This window comes from Argiope bruennichi, chromosome 2 (genome assembly GCF_947563725.1).
Source record: "Argiope bruennichi chromosome 2, qqArgBrue1.1, whole genome shotgun sequence".
Lineage (NCBI taxonomy): Eukaryota > Metazoa > Arthropoda > Arachnida > Araneae > Araneidae > Argiope > Argiope bruennichi.
In genome coordinates this window covers 51,109,284-51,127,701 of record NC_079152.1, presented here as the reverse complement: position 1 = coordinate 51,127,701, position 18,418 = coordinate 51,109,284, and the positions used below count along the sequence as shown (strand labels likewise).

Below are 18,418 nucleotides of genomic sequence, written 5' to 3'. Positions count from 1 at the left end.
CAGAAATCTCATTTAATGAGTTTACTCAGTAATTTCTTATTTTAAAGGGGAAAGCAAAATTTTACTTTAGAAAAAAAGGTTGATATCCATAACTAAAGTTCTAAGCAGGATATAATTTTATTTAATTACAAAATATAAATTAACCCTTATCGTGGCAAGATTGCTTTTTTGAAGAAAAGCAAAAAAAAAAAAAAAAAATGTATATAGGTAGCTTATTTTATATTATATATATATATATTTATCTTATAGTGGTAGTATATTTTTATAAAGTTGTATGTATGGTATACTATACAAAATAAACATAAGGGTTAAGCAAAAATTTCTGAAAAATGATTTTCTAACATTTATATTTTTATAAGTTACAAGAAAAAAATATAAGTAAAAAGAATCATAAAAAAAATGTATTACACAATTTGAAAAAGTTACAAATTGAACTATTGTTAAAAATAACACCAAATTAAAAATAACGGATTGTGTCAATTCCTTTATTTTTAATATTTAATTTAGCCATTAATTATTTTTGAAATTTAGTCCCAACACTGAAATTATTGTAGAAAGTAAAAATTATTGTATTATAGTAGAAATTGAAATTATTTCAGAAGGAAACAATAAGGCTGCATGCAGATAAATATTTTACTTATTGAATCAGTACATTACAGCAATCATATTACAAAAAGATTTCCATAGAATATAGAAAAGAAAGAGCTTGACTAACACTAACTTTGAACAATTATTCATTTTCTAATATCTGTCCGTAAGAAGTAAAATAAAATAAATGCTTCAAATGAAGTATTTATAGTAAATTTTTTGTAATAAAGCTAGAAAAAAACAACTGAATAGATTATAAGTTATTTTGATATAGACCAGAATTCAAAGCTTTCAAGGTTACATTCAATAAATATACCTATGTCCTTATTTTAAAAATATATAAAATATCAACATATAATAATCTGAAAACATTTATGCTATAGTAACATTTTTTAAATAAATTTAATCTATTACTAATAATATATTTCATACATATCGGCCATCACACAAACAGAACTGGAAAACATATATTGTGTCAATATTTACTTGTGCAAATACAATCTTTCCCCAAATATGATTCAACTATAAAAATCTGTCGAATGTGAAAAGTGAAATCTAATCACAACACATACAGAGTGATTAAAACTTTGAATGTAATTTAGGTGTTCTTCTGCACATTTCAGGATAACCCAGCTCATTTTTATAAAATTCATCAGACTAGAATGAAATTATTAGATTGAAACACTCAAGCTAGATGTTTTTTAGCTGCAAATTTTAAAAATTATTTTGAAATACCATGCATTAGAAATATATATGATACTATTAATAATAATTTACAAATCCAGAAAATATTTGTTGATTTTTACAAAAGCAAAACTTGAATAATTTGCTAAATAGCAAGGCTTATCAGCAAATATTTGAATCAAATGTCATTATTGCAACAGAAAATATTGTCTTAATGCAGTTAAAAAAAAGTAACCAAATTTTATTTAAAATTTGACTTGCAGCATCAAATTAGTCAACTACATTTTGATAATATATCCTAAAAATTATCGATTAAAATTCCCCAAATTACTTTTAATTTAATATAGATATGAAATTTATTTATTATTTATATTTGGAAGGTGAGGAACTTAAGTTTGTTTCAACATTCATTCTTCATATTTTAGAACAACATAAGAGCTTAAAGAATGTTTTATCAAAATTTATAATAGCTTTAGCCAGATATTGCCACTTATGTTCATCAACTCTTTTTAATCGTATTAAAAGAGTTGATATTGCGAAACAAACTATCCAGCATATTAAAAAGCACACACATGTGAAATAACAAATTATATTTAATATGCTGGGAAATTTCCTAAAATACAAATTAACATTCAGAATTTAATACAAATTTAACTCATTTTTAAAAAAAATACATTGAGACACATAAATAATTACATTCCCATAAACAAACATTAAAATATTTTGCTTCATCTAATAATAAACGAGATTCGAATAATAAGAGGTATTAGGGCATTCGATTTTCCATCTCAGAAGAAATGCATTACTTTGATGTGCATTATTTCTCCTGGACAATAGATAGGCAATACCTTTTTTTTTTCTGATGAAAGAGATTAAAAAAAGATTTGAAATTTTTACAGATTTCATTCATTACACACATTATAAAAATATCATAGTTGTAGGGAATATCCTACCTTTCAATTTGATTCCATTCTAAAATGTTTCAACAAAATTAAATAACTTTTTTTTTATATTCCCTTTTATTTATGTTTACAAAAAAATAACTATTCATCTTATGAATAGTTGCCTTTTTATTCATGTTATAAATAGATCACTTATTCTAAAAGGTTCAATCATGAATAAATATTTTTAAACAATAAAACGATGAAAGTTCAGCCACAATTAATGAGAAAATTATAATTCCAAAATCACCAACAAGAAATGATAACTCACGATTTTAGTTCTTGTTGTACATATAATAAACATCATTTGTGGAAGAGTAAAAAAATAGATTCTTCAGGCAAACTTTATCAAAATAGCACCATGCAATGAAAAAAAGAAAAAGAACCTTCAACATTCAAAATTATTATTCATGCTTTAAGCGAAAAGTGCGCTTAGAGATGCAGCAAACAATAAGTTAATAAAATGCAACTATATAAAAATGAAAAATAATACACCAAATAACAAAAGACAAAACAAACATTATATTTTTCAATCGAATTATATGCCAATGTTAACATAAAGCTGATTTTCATCATGTATTTTTCTTCAATTTTCAAAAAAAGAAGACAAACATTAATTCTAATCAATTATTTAAAAAATAAATACATGGTATATTACTTAAAACTCACTACAAGTTTCAAAATACTTTAGCAAACAGCTCAGTATTTTTGAACACATTTAAAATATAACATGATTGAAATTCATATCCTCAACAAAAGTATAGATAAAAATGCAACAAATTCAGTTAAAATTATTTGTAAAAAAAAGCAAATGGGGTAAAAAAAAAGTGTTTCACATGCTATGTTTAAATATAATACCAGTAACGAAGCAAAAAAAAAAAGTTCAAACACAGAAAATAACTAAAGCTTAAAGCCAGTTTGAAATAGCCTCATAAAAAAAGGGGGAAGGGGTAGGATATTTACAATATAGAAATAAAAAACCACTTGAAAAGCAATTTTAGAAATTCTTATTTCTTCTCCATTCCAAGGCAAAAATGCATTTATTTGGTGGCAGTGGCTACTCTATTAGATAATAGCTGTTCCTTTAGTTAATCGAAATTTTTTGGAAAAGAACAATGTTATAATCAGCAAGGAACATCGAGTCTGTTGATGGGATTTTCCACAATGTGCACTTCTAATTTGGCTGCTGAGCTGCCCCTGGAATGTGCGGAATTTGATGTGTTAGAACTTGACCCTGAAATAACAAATAAAAATAATTAGAAGAAATATTTAATAGTATATTTACATGTTTATTGTGTACTAAATGTAGTGGAAGACAAGATTACTCAATACTGAAAAATAAAAAGATACTTGAAAGAAAATTCTTGCCATATGCAAAATATTATAAATTTTCAATCATGCAGATTAAGAAGTAATGAATTATTAAAAATATCATTTTACAGAACTGAATCAGAAATAGACATAACAATAATGATTCTAAAATACTTAGTAAAAATTTAATGCCAGATTCAGCAGAGAAAAATAATCAGATTTTGTAATAGAATATTTGTGCAGAAACAATGCATTGAGGTGGGAGGTCTCTAATTTAATTTAAAAAGTATCCTTTTTTTTTGTAGGAATATGGAACTTCATGATATACATTTTATTCAATGGGAAAATAAGATATCTTGAAGAAAGATATCATTCAAATGAGTAACAGAACAAGCAGCAGTCTTTGTACATTATGATGAAGTTAACATTATAGGGAAAACTTTAATATGTGTTAAACATTCCATGAAGTCTATTCAACTTTATTTGGGTACTAAGCATGTGCAAAAATCCAAATTAAGCATCTATAAGCACTTCATCATCACCAATTAATATCTCTAAAAATAATTTCCACATATGCAATTTTAGCACAAAAATCTACTAATTTTAGTCCAATTTATTTATTTTTTTTTTCCAATTTCCATCACATATTCTGAATTAGATAAACACATTAATATTTTTTCAGAATGAGACATTTTATTCTAGAATTATCTTATATATGATTTATAACAATCCAGATTTAAAATATGATTTTAGATATAACACATCTTAAAAATTCTTCTCGTACAAACATGACTCTTATGTCAATGATAAGCAAGACAAAGGGGGAGAGGGAATGCAAACTAAATCTGAGTATTATAATATGGAAGATAAAAGAAAAAAAATCACAATTTATAGCTAAAAAGCTTCTATTCAGAATTATAAGAATCTTTCAACAAAAATACACACCAGGAGGCATCTCGATGAAAGCAATTCCACTTATCTTAATGTAATTACCTTTTATAGAATAACATTCATGTTTATCTGAATTTAAATTAAAAAAAATACTTATTTTCATTTTCTGGTTCTAAAAACATTCTATTCTTGAAACATCTAAAATTTTAAAAAAAATTCTTAGATTTTTTAATTTTTTTTTTTTTTTCAGAATTAAGTTTATCATCTTTATCACTTTTAATAACCATATCTTTTGAAAAGTACATATGTACTTAAGTACTTTCTTGCTGAATTAAAAATAAATACAAAACAGAATAAAATAATTGCCTCTTTTCTTCTCTTTTGGTAAATAATGAATTTCACAGAAACTGAAGTTCAATTTTTTTTATTTAGTTTTTTTAAAGTTGTTTTTTTTTTAAATCTTTATTATTAACATTCAAATATCTTATTACATTTCGCTTATTACTTCTAAAAATTCAGTGAAATTATTTTCTAGTGAAAGGCAATAGACTTTCTTATACTCATTTAGTAATTGAAATCTAAATTTGAAGTTCAAAGAGAAATTTGAGATTTTAGGCACCTTTGCTAATAACCACCATGTGGTTATTACAAGATGCTAATTTCAAATAAATTATGACTGAGTTGCTTACTACACAATACATTTAATTTAGTTGAAAAAATCTCATTAAAAATTGAAATTCCAAAAGAATAACCGTATTGTCCAGAGATTAACAGAATCAAGGGGGAGAATGCAGAAGATAGATATAAAACATTTTAAATGTAATTAAATATATGACTGCAAACAGTACATCATTGAAATATTTTAAATTGTTCTGTTAAAGCTTCAAATCTTAATACTTTTCTTACTGCTATATATTGAAATTTTCTGCTCATGTCATCCTTTTCAACTATTTAGTCCACAAACTGCAGTGCAAAAACCATTTCTCCAATACGCGACTTTTTAAAAATTTTGAACTAAATCAATTCTTTTAAAACAAAATGTCTTACAATACATGTTCTTTGGTAAGGAAAATAATATATATTTTAATATTTTTATCAATAAAAATCTCAACTATTAGCTGGCAATGGAATAGTACCATACATGCCAACTTCGGATAAGCCACTGACAGCAGAAAAGTCTGCAAGAATGGCAGATATGCAAGTATGCATGAAAAATTATAATTATTCATGTATTTCATGAAATTTATAATTATTGATATATTTCATGATATTTTGAAAAAATCAGAAATTTATATTCTAAAAAATATTTTATCTGAACAAATGATATAAGAAATATGTATATATTATTATTATAAAAAAAAATTTGGAAATAATGATATTTTTTGGAAAAACATGAAATGCTGGGGAAAAAGATCTGTGAAATTACTATAATATCATTCAAGATACCTATACACTTCAAAAGCATGCATTATACAAAATATTCATTAATACTTGATATTCATAAAAGATTAAATGGCTATCTTCTAAAATTTATTTACCTTTATCAAGGTATCTTGTTTTATAGAAAACAATATAATTAATAAATAAGCTAGCAATGACTTTTAACACAATCAAAATTTAACATCTTAGCAGAAAAAAAAAATTCCCCACACAAATTATAATTGTATTAATAGATAGTAGAAATTTCCAATAAAATCTATCGTAATTGTAGAGAATCTGAAGCAGTATTCATATAGCATATCACCAGAATTATAATCAAATCCCAAAATTAAAAAAAAAAAAAATCCAAATGTTTTTTTTTTTCTTTCTGTTCTAAATGTTTTTATTAAAACATTAATTCTAGGATACTTCAAATTCTATTAAATTACAAGCCATATCATTCAAAAAAATTGTTAAATTCTGTAAAAATAAAATCACATTCTTATAGTTGTATGCATTCACAAGAACAGAAAGAATGCAACAGTATGAATGGCTTATTTTAACTATTCTCTTTGAATCTAAATAACTCTTGACCTAGCATAAAAGAAGAATTATCCAAAAATCCCTGAATGAAAATATACGCAATGTCCAGGCATTCATATTTGAAATCTTTAAGCTGTTTTTTCAATAATAATAATTTTTTTTAGTATTCTATTCCGCTAAACTGCACAAACTTTTGTGTATCAGCATATCAATTTTTTGTTTGATAAACTTAGAAATGCCATTTTATGTTCATAGGCCTTCAAGCTTTTTTCATGATATTCAGTTTTCAAACAGCAAGTATATCATCTTTTTATATCCCAAGCCAAAAAATAGTAAGAATAGACCGTCTCTCTTGCAGAATGTTAAAAACAATTGAATAATTTTAGTCAATAACAATTGAAGCCCTAGTTTGATTGATAAGACCAGATCACTGCTGCCAATTTGAAAAAGTAAATAAATATAATTTAAATTTTGGTTAGGAAACTTGCTCTTTTCAATATACAACAAGTTCATTGACGATCATTTTGAAAGCTCAACTACATTCTCTAGACATCTGATTCAACAAAAATGCTTAGGAAATTTTTTCATACTTTAAAAAATTTTGGTAAATCTTTCACCTTATTGGTGGACCTTTGAATAAATAATATATACTAGATAAAAGAAAAAAAGGCTAATATGTAGATATGATTTTGCAATATCTAAATGAATTATTACAACATACCAGTAACAACTCCCCATATTTATTAATAACAATAAAAATTCTTTCTATATTTCATCATTCAAAGTTAAAAAATTTCCATTCAGTTGATGGACTAACCATCCTCGATTTCAATTTTTCAGTAGAATTACAAAATTCTCATAAAATATCTTTGGTCATGAATGGTTCATGAAAGTTGAAGCCATTATTTAGTTTAAACTTACTTTCAAAATAAATTTTACAAAAAACTGTATGAATAAATCCAATTGCAATGACTTTTTGAATACTTTGTCAAATATTAGATTATAATTAAACAGAAATTTAAATAAAACTGCTTTAATTTAATGAAAAACACCCAGGAAATTAAATACAAGCATTTTGCTGATCCAAGGAAACCTTTTCAACAATTTTGCTCTCAAGGAACATTCCCCGAACAAGCTTAAGATCTCTTTCCAAGACTTATATGAATGAAAACACAGTGCACACTTTAAAGATAATTTCAATTCTGCAATTAAGTACTGTGAAGACAGAATCAATAGCATAATAAATGTTATCTCTTGCTGGTTGTGTAGGAGATTCCTTAGCAATGAATTAGTAATCCTGCTTGCCTTTCCTCCTATACAGAGAGAAAAGTGTGATACTGCCCTCAATATATATATAATATTTTATGGTCAAGATATATCTTGAATATCAAGACAAAGGTAAATCATAAAAATAGACATCTTTTCTCTTCTAAAAATTGACGGGTGCACAATTTGGGTACTTTTCACAAAGACCAAAAGTGCTCCTCAGGGTCCAAATACAAATAAAATACAAAGAATTTTCAAGGGTTTTCAGGGACCATGAGAACTTTGTTCTATTTATAGGAGAGAAATGAAAATCTTTTTTAAAATTTGTACATTTGAGTAAGTAATAATAAAACAATGAAATTTTGAAACTTCAAAATTACAATACAGTTGAACAAAGTCTGATAAGAACCAGAATCATAGTTATAGGACTTATTATAATTTATAAAATGTTTTATAAAAGTGTACCATATTTTTGCCTATACTTTCTACAAAAGCAAAGTAAATACATATAAGTTCCCTTTTAATTTTCTTCTTTAAATATATTATTTCAGAGAATTCATTATTTATTCTTCAAATTAGGTAATTATTCCCTGGAATAATTTCATAATTTAAAAAAATCATAAATAGTGCCATTGCAGCTTAATTCCTTTCAATACTGAAACTAAGTGCAACCTAATAATATTTCTAATCTATAAAAAAGAAAATTAAAACTCTACTTACTACTTCTACTTATTGAATCTTTTGTGCAGAACAAAAATGTGCATTTTAGACTTGATATTCACTACATTTTTAGCTACGCAGATATTTAAATTATAAATACACTACAAAGAAATTATATTGACAAGAATGGCTGAAAACTTACAAAAGAAGGAAATTTTTCAACAGGCGATCGTGACATTACCTTCGCAACTAAGTGATGAAGCTGCTGATGATTTGCGCCGATATTGGTTCAGAGCTGAAAAAATATCAGTTGTCATTTTTTACATAAATATTCAATCAATATTAAGAAAGAAGGAGAGAAAAAATTGGAAATAAACTCACCATAACCAAGACCTTGCAAAAAATATCTCAGAGCTTCACTAACTTTAGCTGGCTCTTCTTCCAAAACCATGCCACAATTAGAAAGCTAATATAAAAAATATTTATGTAATAAATCTATATTATATATATGATGAATATAAACAGATAATTTTTTTAAACTTATTTTCAAAATAAACACAAATATTTAACTATATTATAAAGAAAAAAATAATAAAAAAAAGGCAGGATGGGTAGAGAGATATTGCTGTAAAAATTAAACAATTTTTAAGCACCTTAATCATAAAAATTAAGTTCTTTCACACATGCATATCTACATCAATTCACACATTTTCTAAGATGCTTTCTTTTTCATAATAATGCAAAGTTTTAATTGAAAGACTTACACACACACATAAATTTTAATGTTTATTTCTATACTTGCTCATTACTATAAAATAAAAATGTCTTTTTGGTTTGACAAATAATTAAAAATGATAATGCAAATTGTGACCTTTTCCAAAATTTCTTAAAATCAAGAAATTACCAGACAATTTTAATTTTGATGGATACATCATTCTGGAAATGCTGACACTGATGTAGAAATAAAGTATGATAAAAAAAAAATTAGAAAACAACGACTACAATTTTTTTACATGTTTCTACCATATACTTAAAATATTCTATGCAGAATTTTTAAAAAAATAGAGAATGCATTTTTTTAAATCAAGATTTTATCTTGCAATAAAAATGTTTTGAGAAATTTCTAACATAATTTATGCTTATTCATTTTATCTTGATTCTTTAAATCTTTATCCATGTGCCATATTATTTATTACACAACAATATGGTACATGAATCATAATTGATTCAAATCAATTCATTCTGGAAACAATCTTCGTGTTTCAATTGAAATATTTTAATACGATATGGTGAATTCTAAATATGGTTATAATTTTGGTTAAAGATCATTTGGGCCTCATTATTCATTGAGAATAACAATATCATCTTTAAGTAATAACCGACACAAGAATAGAAAATTCTAAAAATTTGATTTATGGCATACATTGATTAGAATCTATCTATTTATATACATATACACATATGTTAAAAATAGATTTGTAATAGAATGAATACTGCTTAATGTGATCAAGGTTAATATTATTAGACACCTTATGTTATAAAAATTCTCTGCTCCCAAACCAACATATCCAATGTACACAAAAATATTTATTTAGTGAAATCTCTACATCATTTAATGTCATTAGATTTGAATTCGTGAATCAACTGATGCTTCATTTTCAGTGATAACAATTAACATTCATGAAAATTCTAGCTTCACTTTTAAGGAAGCAACTATGGAAAATTCTTCCAATGAAATCTGGTTCAAATCTGGACTAGAATGATTTGGACTGGTTTAAAGGGACAATTACACTGTTAGGTATGGCTTGAAGTCTGTCAAATGCTATAAACCACTGTTAAAAGCAACTCAATAATGAAAGTAAAGTGGCCTAAAAAAAGCCAATTTAAATGTTAACCCCAAAACTGAAATTCTGAACAGTTATGAAAGTCTTCCTATATTGATTCAATGTAATATTGCAGCAAAATTGAAAGTTTTGCAGATTCTTGCTTGTAAAATTTTGAAAAACCACTTTTTTGTTTGACAAGGACTCAGAGATAAGTGGCGATTTTGATTGCAATAAATGATTTGAAGAAAACACTATAACAAATGCCAAAATGAGTCAAATGATATTCTGAAACCCAGTCTGCAGCATTATTCTACCAATTTGGAAAAATAATACATGAAAAATATATAAGCGAATTGTCAAGGAATAACTGTCATAAATAACAATCAAGGAATTTTTCAATTATTATTTTTAAAAGAAATTATAGATAATCATTAGTTAAGTTCCTCCCCCCCCCCCATTCCACAAAATTTGGCAGAATCTGTATTTTGTACTGCCTTTTATTTAGGAATAACCATCCTAGTATTTCAAGAAAAAAGGGTGCCTATTGTTGAAAAAAAGGGGAATTGCGGGGGGGAAAAAAAAAAAAATCATTTGTTATTTTAATTTTTGCAGCAACTCTGGATTCCTTCCTTGAATTCTTTCTTTTTGTTGTTTTTAACTTTCCCTTTAGAGATCCAACAACAAAAGCTATATGATCTATATTTTCAAAGTCAAGGGAAATTTAAAAAATTATTTGCATTTCTCTAGAATATTAAATGATTTTTAAGGACCATTTTTTTTTTTTAATTAAGCACTTTTAAGGTGCTTAAAAGTGGTTTTTAATTTAGGCACTTCTTATGACAACGTGCACCTCAAAAGGACCTAAAAACAAAAACACCTACAGTGTTATAATACGGTTGTCTTCCAAATTCTAAAAATAGTTGGGATGTGAATTCTTTACTGCCAAAAGAGGAGTTAAATCTTTTTATATGCTTTTGAAATATTTCAGAAGTTAATGTTTTAAGAAGTGAAGCCTACTTTTATATCTGAAATTCAAAGAATATTAGGAACAAATATATGGTTTTAATTTTCTTTATGATTTACACACCTTTCAAAAATTTTAAAAACAGGAATCTGTTCGATAACAATTTACTAGATAAACAATTAGGCTTATAATAACCAAATTTGATGTAATTTCCAAACAGAACAGTATTTAAATAATCTTAAAATACAAAAACTATGATTTAATCAGACCAATTTAAATGTAATTTTTTCCTTCATATTTATAATTTTCAACTATTATTTTTATGCATAATTTCCAACAATACACACTACAACAATAATGAAATTAGAAAAATTTTCATTGTTTCTACAAACATGTTATGCCTCTATTAAATCAAGCATATAATATTTTTTTCTTCTGTCAGAAAAATTAGAGAATGTTGACATTGCTTTTTGAAATGTCATTATCATAATAAAGCCATACATAATTTTATTAAATTTGATAGAATTATAGGCAACCTCTTTTAATTTATAAAGGAAATGCAAATGCATATCCAATATATTGCATCATAACATTGATTATAAATTATTCTTTTTAAAAGCATGTTCTTATTTAGTTAACATGATGTTCATTAATAGAATTTCTATTGTTTTTCTGTTATATTAATGTTCAAATTTATGCAAATGAAATAAAAATCCAAGTCTTAAAAAAGTAAGACTTAATTCCATATTTAAAAATACCAATACAGACAGGTTTAAGTAAAAAGGGACAAACAACATTCCACATGAATATTAACCTTTAATGCTTCTTTGCATAATTCCAAAACTAACTAATAAAAAGCATTATAAATGCTTATAATTCTTTACTAGTCATAGTTAAATTTTTGAAAGGCAATATAATCATTTTGATTAATAACCAAATTAGTAGCTTCAATTACAGTAAAGGGTCTGTCCATATTTCTAGAATAAAAAATTGCTTTATATGAGTTTTAAGCCTAAAGTATGAATGTCCTTGTAGCATTATCCAAAGAATGCTAAAAGTTAAATGAAATAAGAATAAAGAATAATGATATATCAAAATACCTTTTTTTTATTACTTTGCTTTTTATTAATAACTGATCAATTAATTATTCCTATACACAAAATTTCCCTTAAATACTAATTGAATTATGAAACATATTTGCTACAATGATATTATTGTAATATTTTTATGAGCAAGTTTAGATTCAGCTTAGGTAGCTATATTAACACTCAATGGACATTGAATCAGCTCTGCCTTTCTCAGCCAATAGAAAAATTTATGTGACCCGTCCATCTGTTATGTATTAATTACATTTTATAACATCTACATTTTAATACTAAAATAAGCATTACGTAGAAATATGAGCACAATAAACACAAAATGCATTCTAAAATAGTAATAATATATTTTAGGTTGAATGAATTTAGGTTTAGGTTGAATTTAGGCGAATATCTTTGTACGAAAATTTTAAACGGCATGAGTAACAGAGATTTAATTGATACGAGTTATCAATATTCCTAGCAAACTGCACTTACCAAAAACAGGTTGTACATTTAAAAATACAAAAAACATATCAAATAGCTATCTTTAAAAAAGTGAAAATGCAAATAATATACATTTAAAGATAAATAATAAGCAAATATTTTCAGAATAAGAAAAGATATCAATAAAATGTATAAAAATCTATTTATTTCAAGAACATGTTTTTTACATTTGCTCTTTTTTTTATTTAAGATTTTGTATTTCAACATATTGACAAAGATTTATGATAATATTTTGTGTTAATTGTCATAATTCTAAAAGAGCAAAATAATAATAAATTAAAATATAAAACAAAAAAGTATGAAATTAGTATAAAAATCTTCAAAACTTACTTTCATCCAAGTGGAATTTGTAGGATCGAGACGACTATTCATTGTTACTGAATCTTCAAGATGAGGTGACATATCTCCAGCGAGAAGCAAAACGTGGCATCTATCAAATAAAAAAAAAAGATGTACAAAAAACTTATTATAGCTATTAAATTTAATTTTAATCCAAAAATTAGCTTTAAGGGAGTTGGTAATAGATCACTTAAAAGATATATACTTGAAATTCTTTGCAGTTTTCTTCTTGACTGGATCCATTTCACGAATAATACCCAAATCTGTGCGTCTGTATTAAAAAAAATTATAACATAAGAATAATATTGAGAATTTATAAAATAAATTAAGGATTATAAGATAATGAGATCGAATAACTACATATCCTAACAGGAATGTTATTACAACTCAAAAATGTAATTACTTGAAGAAACAATTCAAAATTATCACAGTAAGATAAAATAATTTATATTAAATACAAATTTTTATAAATTTTAACAGGTTAAAAAAATAATTTCACTTTAAACTAACCTAATCTTAGAGCGAGTTTTTTGCCAAGATTTGAAGCAATGCTCTATTACAAATTCATTATTCTTAACTGATTTTTATAAAAATATTTTTGAAATAAAATCATAAACTATATTTAAATGTCAACTTTAAAAAAAATGTCTCAATTGTAGAAAATATACTGTAGCAACTGAATGTACTTCTCTGAAAATATGATTTTTAGAATTTTAAAATTAACTTCAAAATCATTTCCCTTTGATAATTAATTCAGCAATAATAGACAAAAATGCTAACTATCAAAATTCAAAATATATTTAAAAACTATTTTTTTTAAAAAATCTGTGAAATTTGCTTTGACAAATCAAAACTATTTTTAAAAAAAATCCCAAAAATCAATATAAAAATTTGTTTATACAACATCGAAAAATGATAAAAAAAAATTAATTATTGGCACAGAATGGAAATATACAAGTTAATGCATGGAATAATAATGAAAATCTAGAAAACAATAGATAACTATCAAGTTTCAGTTTTCGAAATACAGAACAAAATAATGACGGATAGTACAGAATTTTAATATTTTGAATAAATTTCATTTGAAATTATCTACCTTATTATAATATTACCTTATATATGAATCAATAAAGAGGGAAAGATTATAGGGGTTAATTGCAGTGTTGAAATACTGTCTGTAGATCTGAATCAGGTCATGACTGCGTTCTTCCAAAAGCTGTAAAACATTAATTATAAGAAATAGGGCATTTATCTTTTTTATTTCAAATATTTTCTTCATTTACAATACTGGAGTATTTACCCTTCCAAAATGATGCCACATTAAATAATCAAGAGTTGAAGCAGTCATGCCAGAAGATCGTAAATGCATTGCATTCAGTTTCTGATAACCCCACTCAGTCCAGCTGGCCACTGTACAAGTTGGGTTAACTAAAAACATGCCATCTACACAATCAGGATGTTCCAACTAAAAATACAAATATTTATTAAAAAGTAATAAAATAAAAAACAAGCTTGGAAATTCTTCTAATTATGAGCAAATAGTTTGATAATAACATGAAATCATAGTATAATTATAGTATTTAAAAAATTCTGAATAATCCAAAAATCTACAAAATTTAATAAAACATTTTGTATTTTGAAAATTTTAAATAAAGGCTTATAAAAATTAACCAATAATGTTTATATCAAATGTAATACTCATAAATTACAAAATTAAAATACATTAAAAAAAGAACTCAAAATAGCAAAAGGTTAGAAATGTTCAGAATGACAATGAGAAAATGATTTTTTAAGATTAAGAGTTTAAGCAATTTAATGTTTTCTTAAAATTAATTAAATAGTTCAATCACATTTCATCCACAAAGTCAATGTCTTTAAACGGCAAAATAAAACTCATTATCATCATAATATCATAGGTAAGAATTTCAACTCCACAAATTTAAATCTAATAATTTAAATCTAATAATATCCAGATATGAATATTAATTTTTAAAATGCTTACTATGCATTATCTGCAATTTCCAATATAAATATACCAGTATTAAAATAAGTAAATAGAGAATGGCATACATGTTAATAGAGATATAATATAGGAGCCTTACAGCAAAACGAGAAAGGATGTTAGCACCTGCTCCAACACCAAATCCAATAAAATGCTTCAAGCTAAATAAAAACAAAATAGTGCTAAGTGTTAAATTTTGTATTGTACGCAATACAATACGCAATATAACTTTTGATGTACTTAACAAATATAATCTAAGATTATTTAATTACATTTCTCCTGCCAATGATCTATTATTAAACAATTTTGAAGCATTAAGATCGGATTTGATACTTGAAATTTAAATGTATGCTTCAGAAAACACGTTTTAAAAATATTTCAGAAATAATTCTTGGTTTCACAAAGAAATGTTTTTTTTTTTCATTATAAGTAAATACTTTATAACATTTTGTTTTCCATTTATTGTTTATTTTAAAGTTTGAAATTAAAACATGACAATAACAAAAATTTTAATATGAAAGAAAAATTCAAAATGAATTATAAAAAAGCATAGTGTATCAATATTATAAACTCTAAAGTATTGATTTTCTAAGATATGGTTTCCAAGAAAATAATACATAGTAGATTAATGGTTGAAGAGAACTTTTACATTAGGCCTGAAATGCAATTATAAAAATTAAAAACGTATAAATATTCATTTAAAGTAATTATACATTATAAATGAAGGGAAAAAAAAAACAATCTTTGATTTAGTTTTTGGAAGCATTTATAAATTTACTATTGGTAAAACAGGAGGAAATATTATTATTATTTTTAACAACACCAAAAGGGTTAGCTAAATTATGTTGAAATGACTGCACAATGATAAATATGAAACAAGAAAGAAACTTACCCATAAAATTTCATAACTTGGACTAAAGTTTCAGCCAGCTCATCCATAGTAGGATAAATATAACTAAAACAGAATATTTTTTAAATATAATTTCATATAAAATCAGAATACAGAGCAAATATTTTCAAAGTGCTGCATATAAAAAGAGTCTTCTTACTTTTCTGGTAAATTAGGAGCTCCTTCAGATTGGCCTGGAGCATTCACATGATACACTGTAAAGCTTTGCATCAAAATTCGCATGTCAACAAAGTTGAAAAAAGCTTGGAAATTCGAAATGTCTAACAAAAAATATATATATATATATATATATATATATTTATGAAAACCAAGAAATAAAAACATATGCTGCAATAAAACTAAGAATTTAAAAATTCCAATATTAAAAATATATATATTTATTTAGAAAAATAAAGCTGGATCAATAATATTTTATATTAGTAGAAATAAATTAACATAATTTAATAATCATTTGTTTTTTTACTGGAATAAACAATGAATTAGTGTTATACTACTGAAACATAAAACTATTATCAAGCATTTTAAACATAAATACTACAGCATATGGTAATTTCTTGTAGAGTATAGTTTCTTCATCATCGACATATTTTTATTTAAAATATCACAATATGATGCAAATATTAATAGTATTAATCTCAAATGTAATTCATGTTTAAAATATACTACCAAAGAACAATAAGTTTACATGAATGATACTAAGCAAATATGTTAATGCTTACGATTAAGACCAATATCATGGAAAGTCAAAATTGCAGGTTTATTCCGGTCTCCCTGAACAGCAACAGTAATAGCACCATATTCCGTATCAATAACATCATCCTAAATGAAAACATACGTAAGTAAACTGGAATATTTATTCACATATCAACTGCAAGTTTATAACAACTAAAAATATTAAATTAAAATGCATTTAAAGATGCATTGATTGTATACAAAAACACACAATGTTTTTAAGAAAATCACCTGTTGTGTAAAAGATTCTGATCTTGACAAGGATCTGATTAAAGGCTGGTCAGGCTCTATATTCCTAAGTTCAATATCATCCATGTTAAGATTCATTTTGCACAAATATTACTGTATCTATAAATAAAGAAATCAAATAAATTTATTTGTTGAATATAATTTAATAAACTAAAAATAAAATAATTTTTTTAATCAAAACAAAAGGCAAATTTAAATTTAATATCTTAAAAATTATTTATTAGTAATGATTACAAAATGAAAGTAAGAGCCAAGTACTGCACAAATTAATCATGCAGGATGTACCTATTAAAAAGTTATAGTTCTAAAAATTTCAACTTTGTTAACTCAGTTAAGTAATTGTATAAAACTTTTGAAGGGGAAAAAAACCAGTGGGATTTAAAACACAAAACAACATTCAATTATGAATATATATATATTTAAATTTTTAAGTTGAAAATACACTTGAATTGTAATGTTGCAGATAGAAAATTAAAAAGTATTCCAATTTTGCCCTCATGTAATGAAAATATAATAATTTATCATACATTTGCAAAAATTTTGAAGAAAATTTCTTCAATTTCACTGGTATCAAGCATAATGAAGATTTTTAAATTTGCATTATTTCAATGACTAATAATAGGGAGGAATGACCTCTAGGATTAGGTTGTTTAAAATAAAGCATACTATTACAATTTATAGGTTTATTTGATAATTTTACATATGAAATCCTATTATATTTTACCAATAAAATTCATTTTAAATATTATTTACACAAAACAATTATGTAAAAATCTTGAATAAAGTCAACTAGTCAAGAAGTCTTTTATATGATCATTAATTATCGATATAGTTATCAGCAATTAAAAAAATTACTATTCGTTAATAAACAGAAACTTATTTCAGATTAAGAAACAAGAATAGATAACTTAACCTAAAAATGAATGCAGCATACTTGAATAAAAAATGTTAGTTTACAATGTAATATTTCATTTCGTATTAAATTTGTGATTACGGTTTAATATATGATATAAGAATATAGATTTTTTTTTTTCCCATCTTCATAATGTAATAAAATTTGAATACAACGCATTTAAATATATAATTGAATAAATACTGCGAAAAGAAAATTATTGTATTTACTTACAATAAGCAAATAAATGAATCAATAGCTATACAAATGCAACTAGTTACTTTTACAAATATTTATAATAATACTCATTTACAATTTTAAACACGCAGGATATTTACTTCTAGTTTGTTTTGCAGTCGTTTTATGTAATTTATAAAAGCTGAACATGTATATATATGACGAACCAACCAAATTTACGGTTTTCTTCAGTAAGTCCCGCCTACTACCACCACAGGGGAAGTGAACTCGTTTTTCTTGCTGACGCAGGAGCAATAGTCACTAGAGCAACAGACGAATATATATATATAAAATCAAAATACTGCCACATATTATTTTTTATGCAATTTGAGTTTATAAAATTAAACATAACTTCACTGCATTATGTTGAAATAATTAAAT

General features: G+C 24.8%; 1 protein-coding gene across 4 annotated transcripts; it reads right to left on the bottom strand.

The window, feature by feature from the left end:
- Positions 1-1,847: 1,847 nt before the first annotated feature.
- On the bottom strand, positions 1,848-18,291 carry LOC129962002 (protein NDRG3-like). 4 transcript variants are annotated; one of them, XM_056075660.1, is made up of 13 exons: positions 18,139-18,291; positions 16,891-17,007; positions 16,647-16,746; positions 16,067-16,187; positions 15,910-15,972; positions 15,118-15,178; positions 14,316-14,480; positions 14,128-14,231; positions 13,221-13,286; positions 13,007-13,106; positions 8,685-8,769; positions 8,545-8,598; positions 1,848-3,447 (listed from the first exon to the last, which is right to left on the bottom strand). In XM_056075660.1, exons 2-13 carry the CDS (start codon positions 16,984-16,986, stop codon positions 3,338-3,340), a joined length of 1,125 nt encoding a protein of 374 aa, XP_055931635.1. In that variant the 5' UTR covers positions 16,987-17,007; positions 18,139-18,291; the 3' UTR covers positions 1,848-3,337. The 4 variants fall into 4 exon arrangements, with proteins under 4 accessions (XP_055931635.1, XP_055931636.1, XP_055931634.1 ...); XM_056075661.1 differs by having other exon boundaries at positions 18,114-18,251; XM_056075659.1 differs by having other exon boundaries at positions 18,035-18,247.
- Positions 18,292-18,418: the final 127 nt, after the last annotated feature.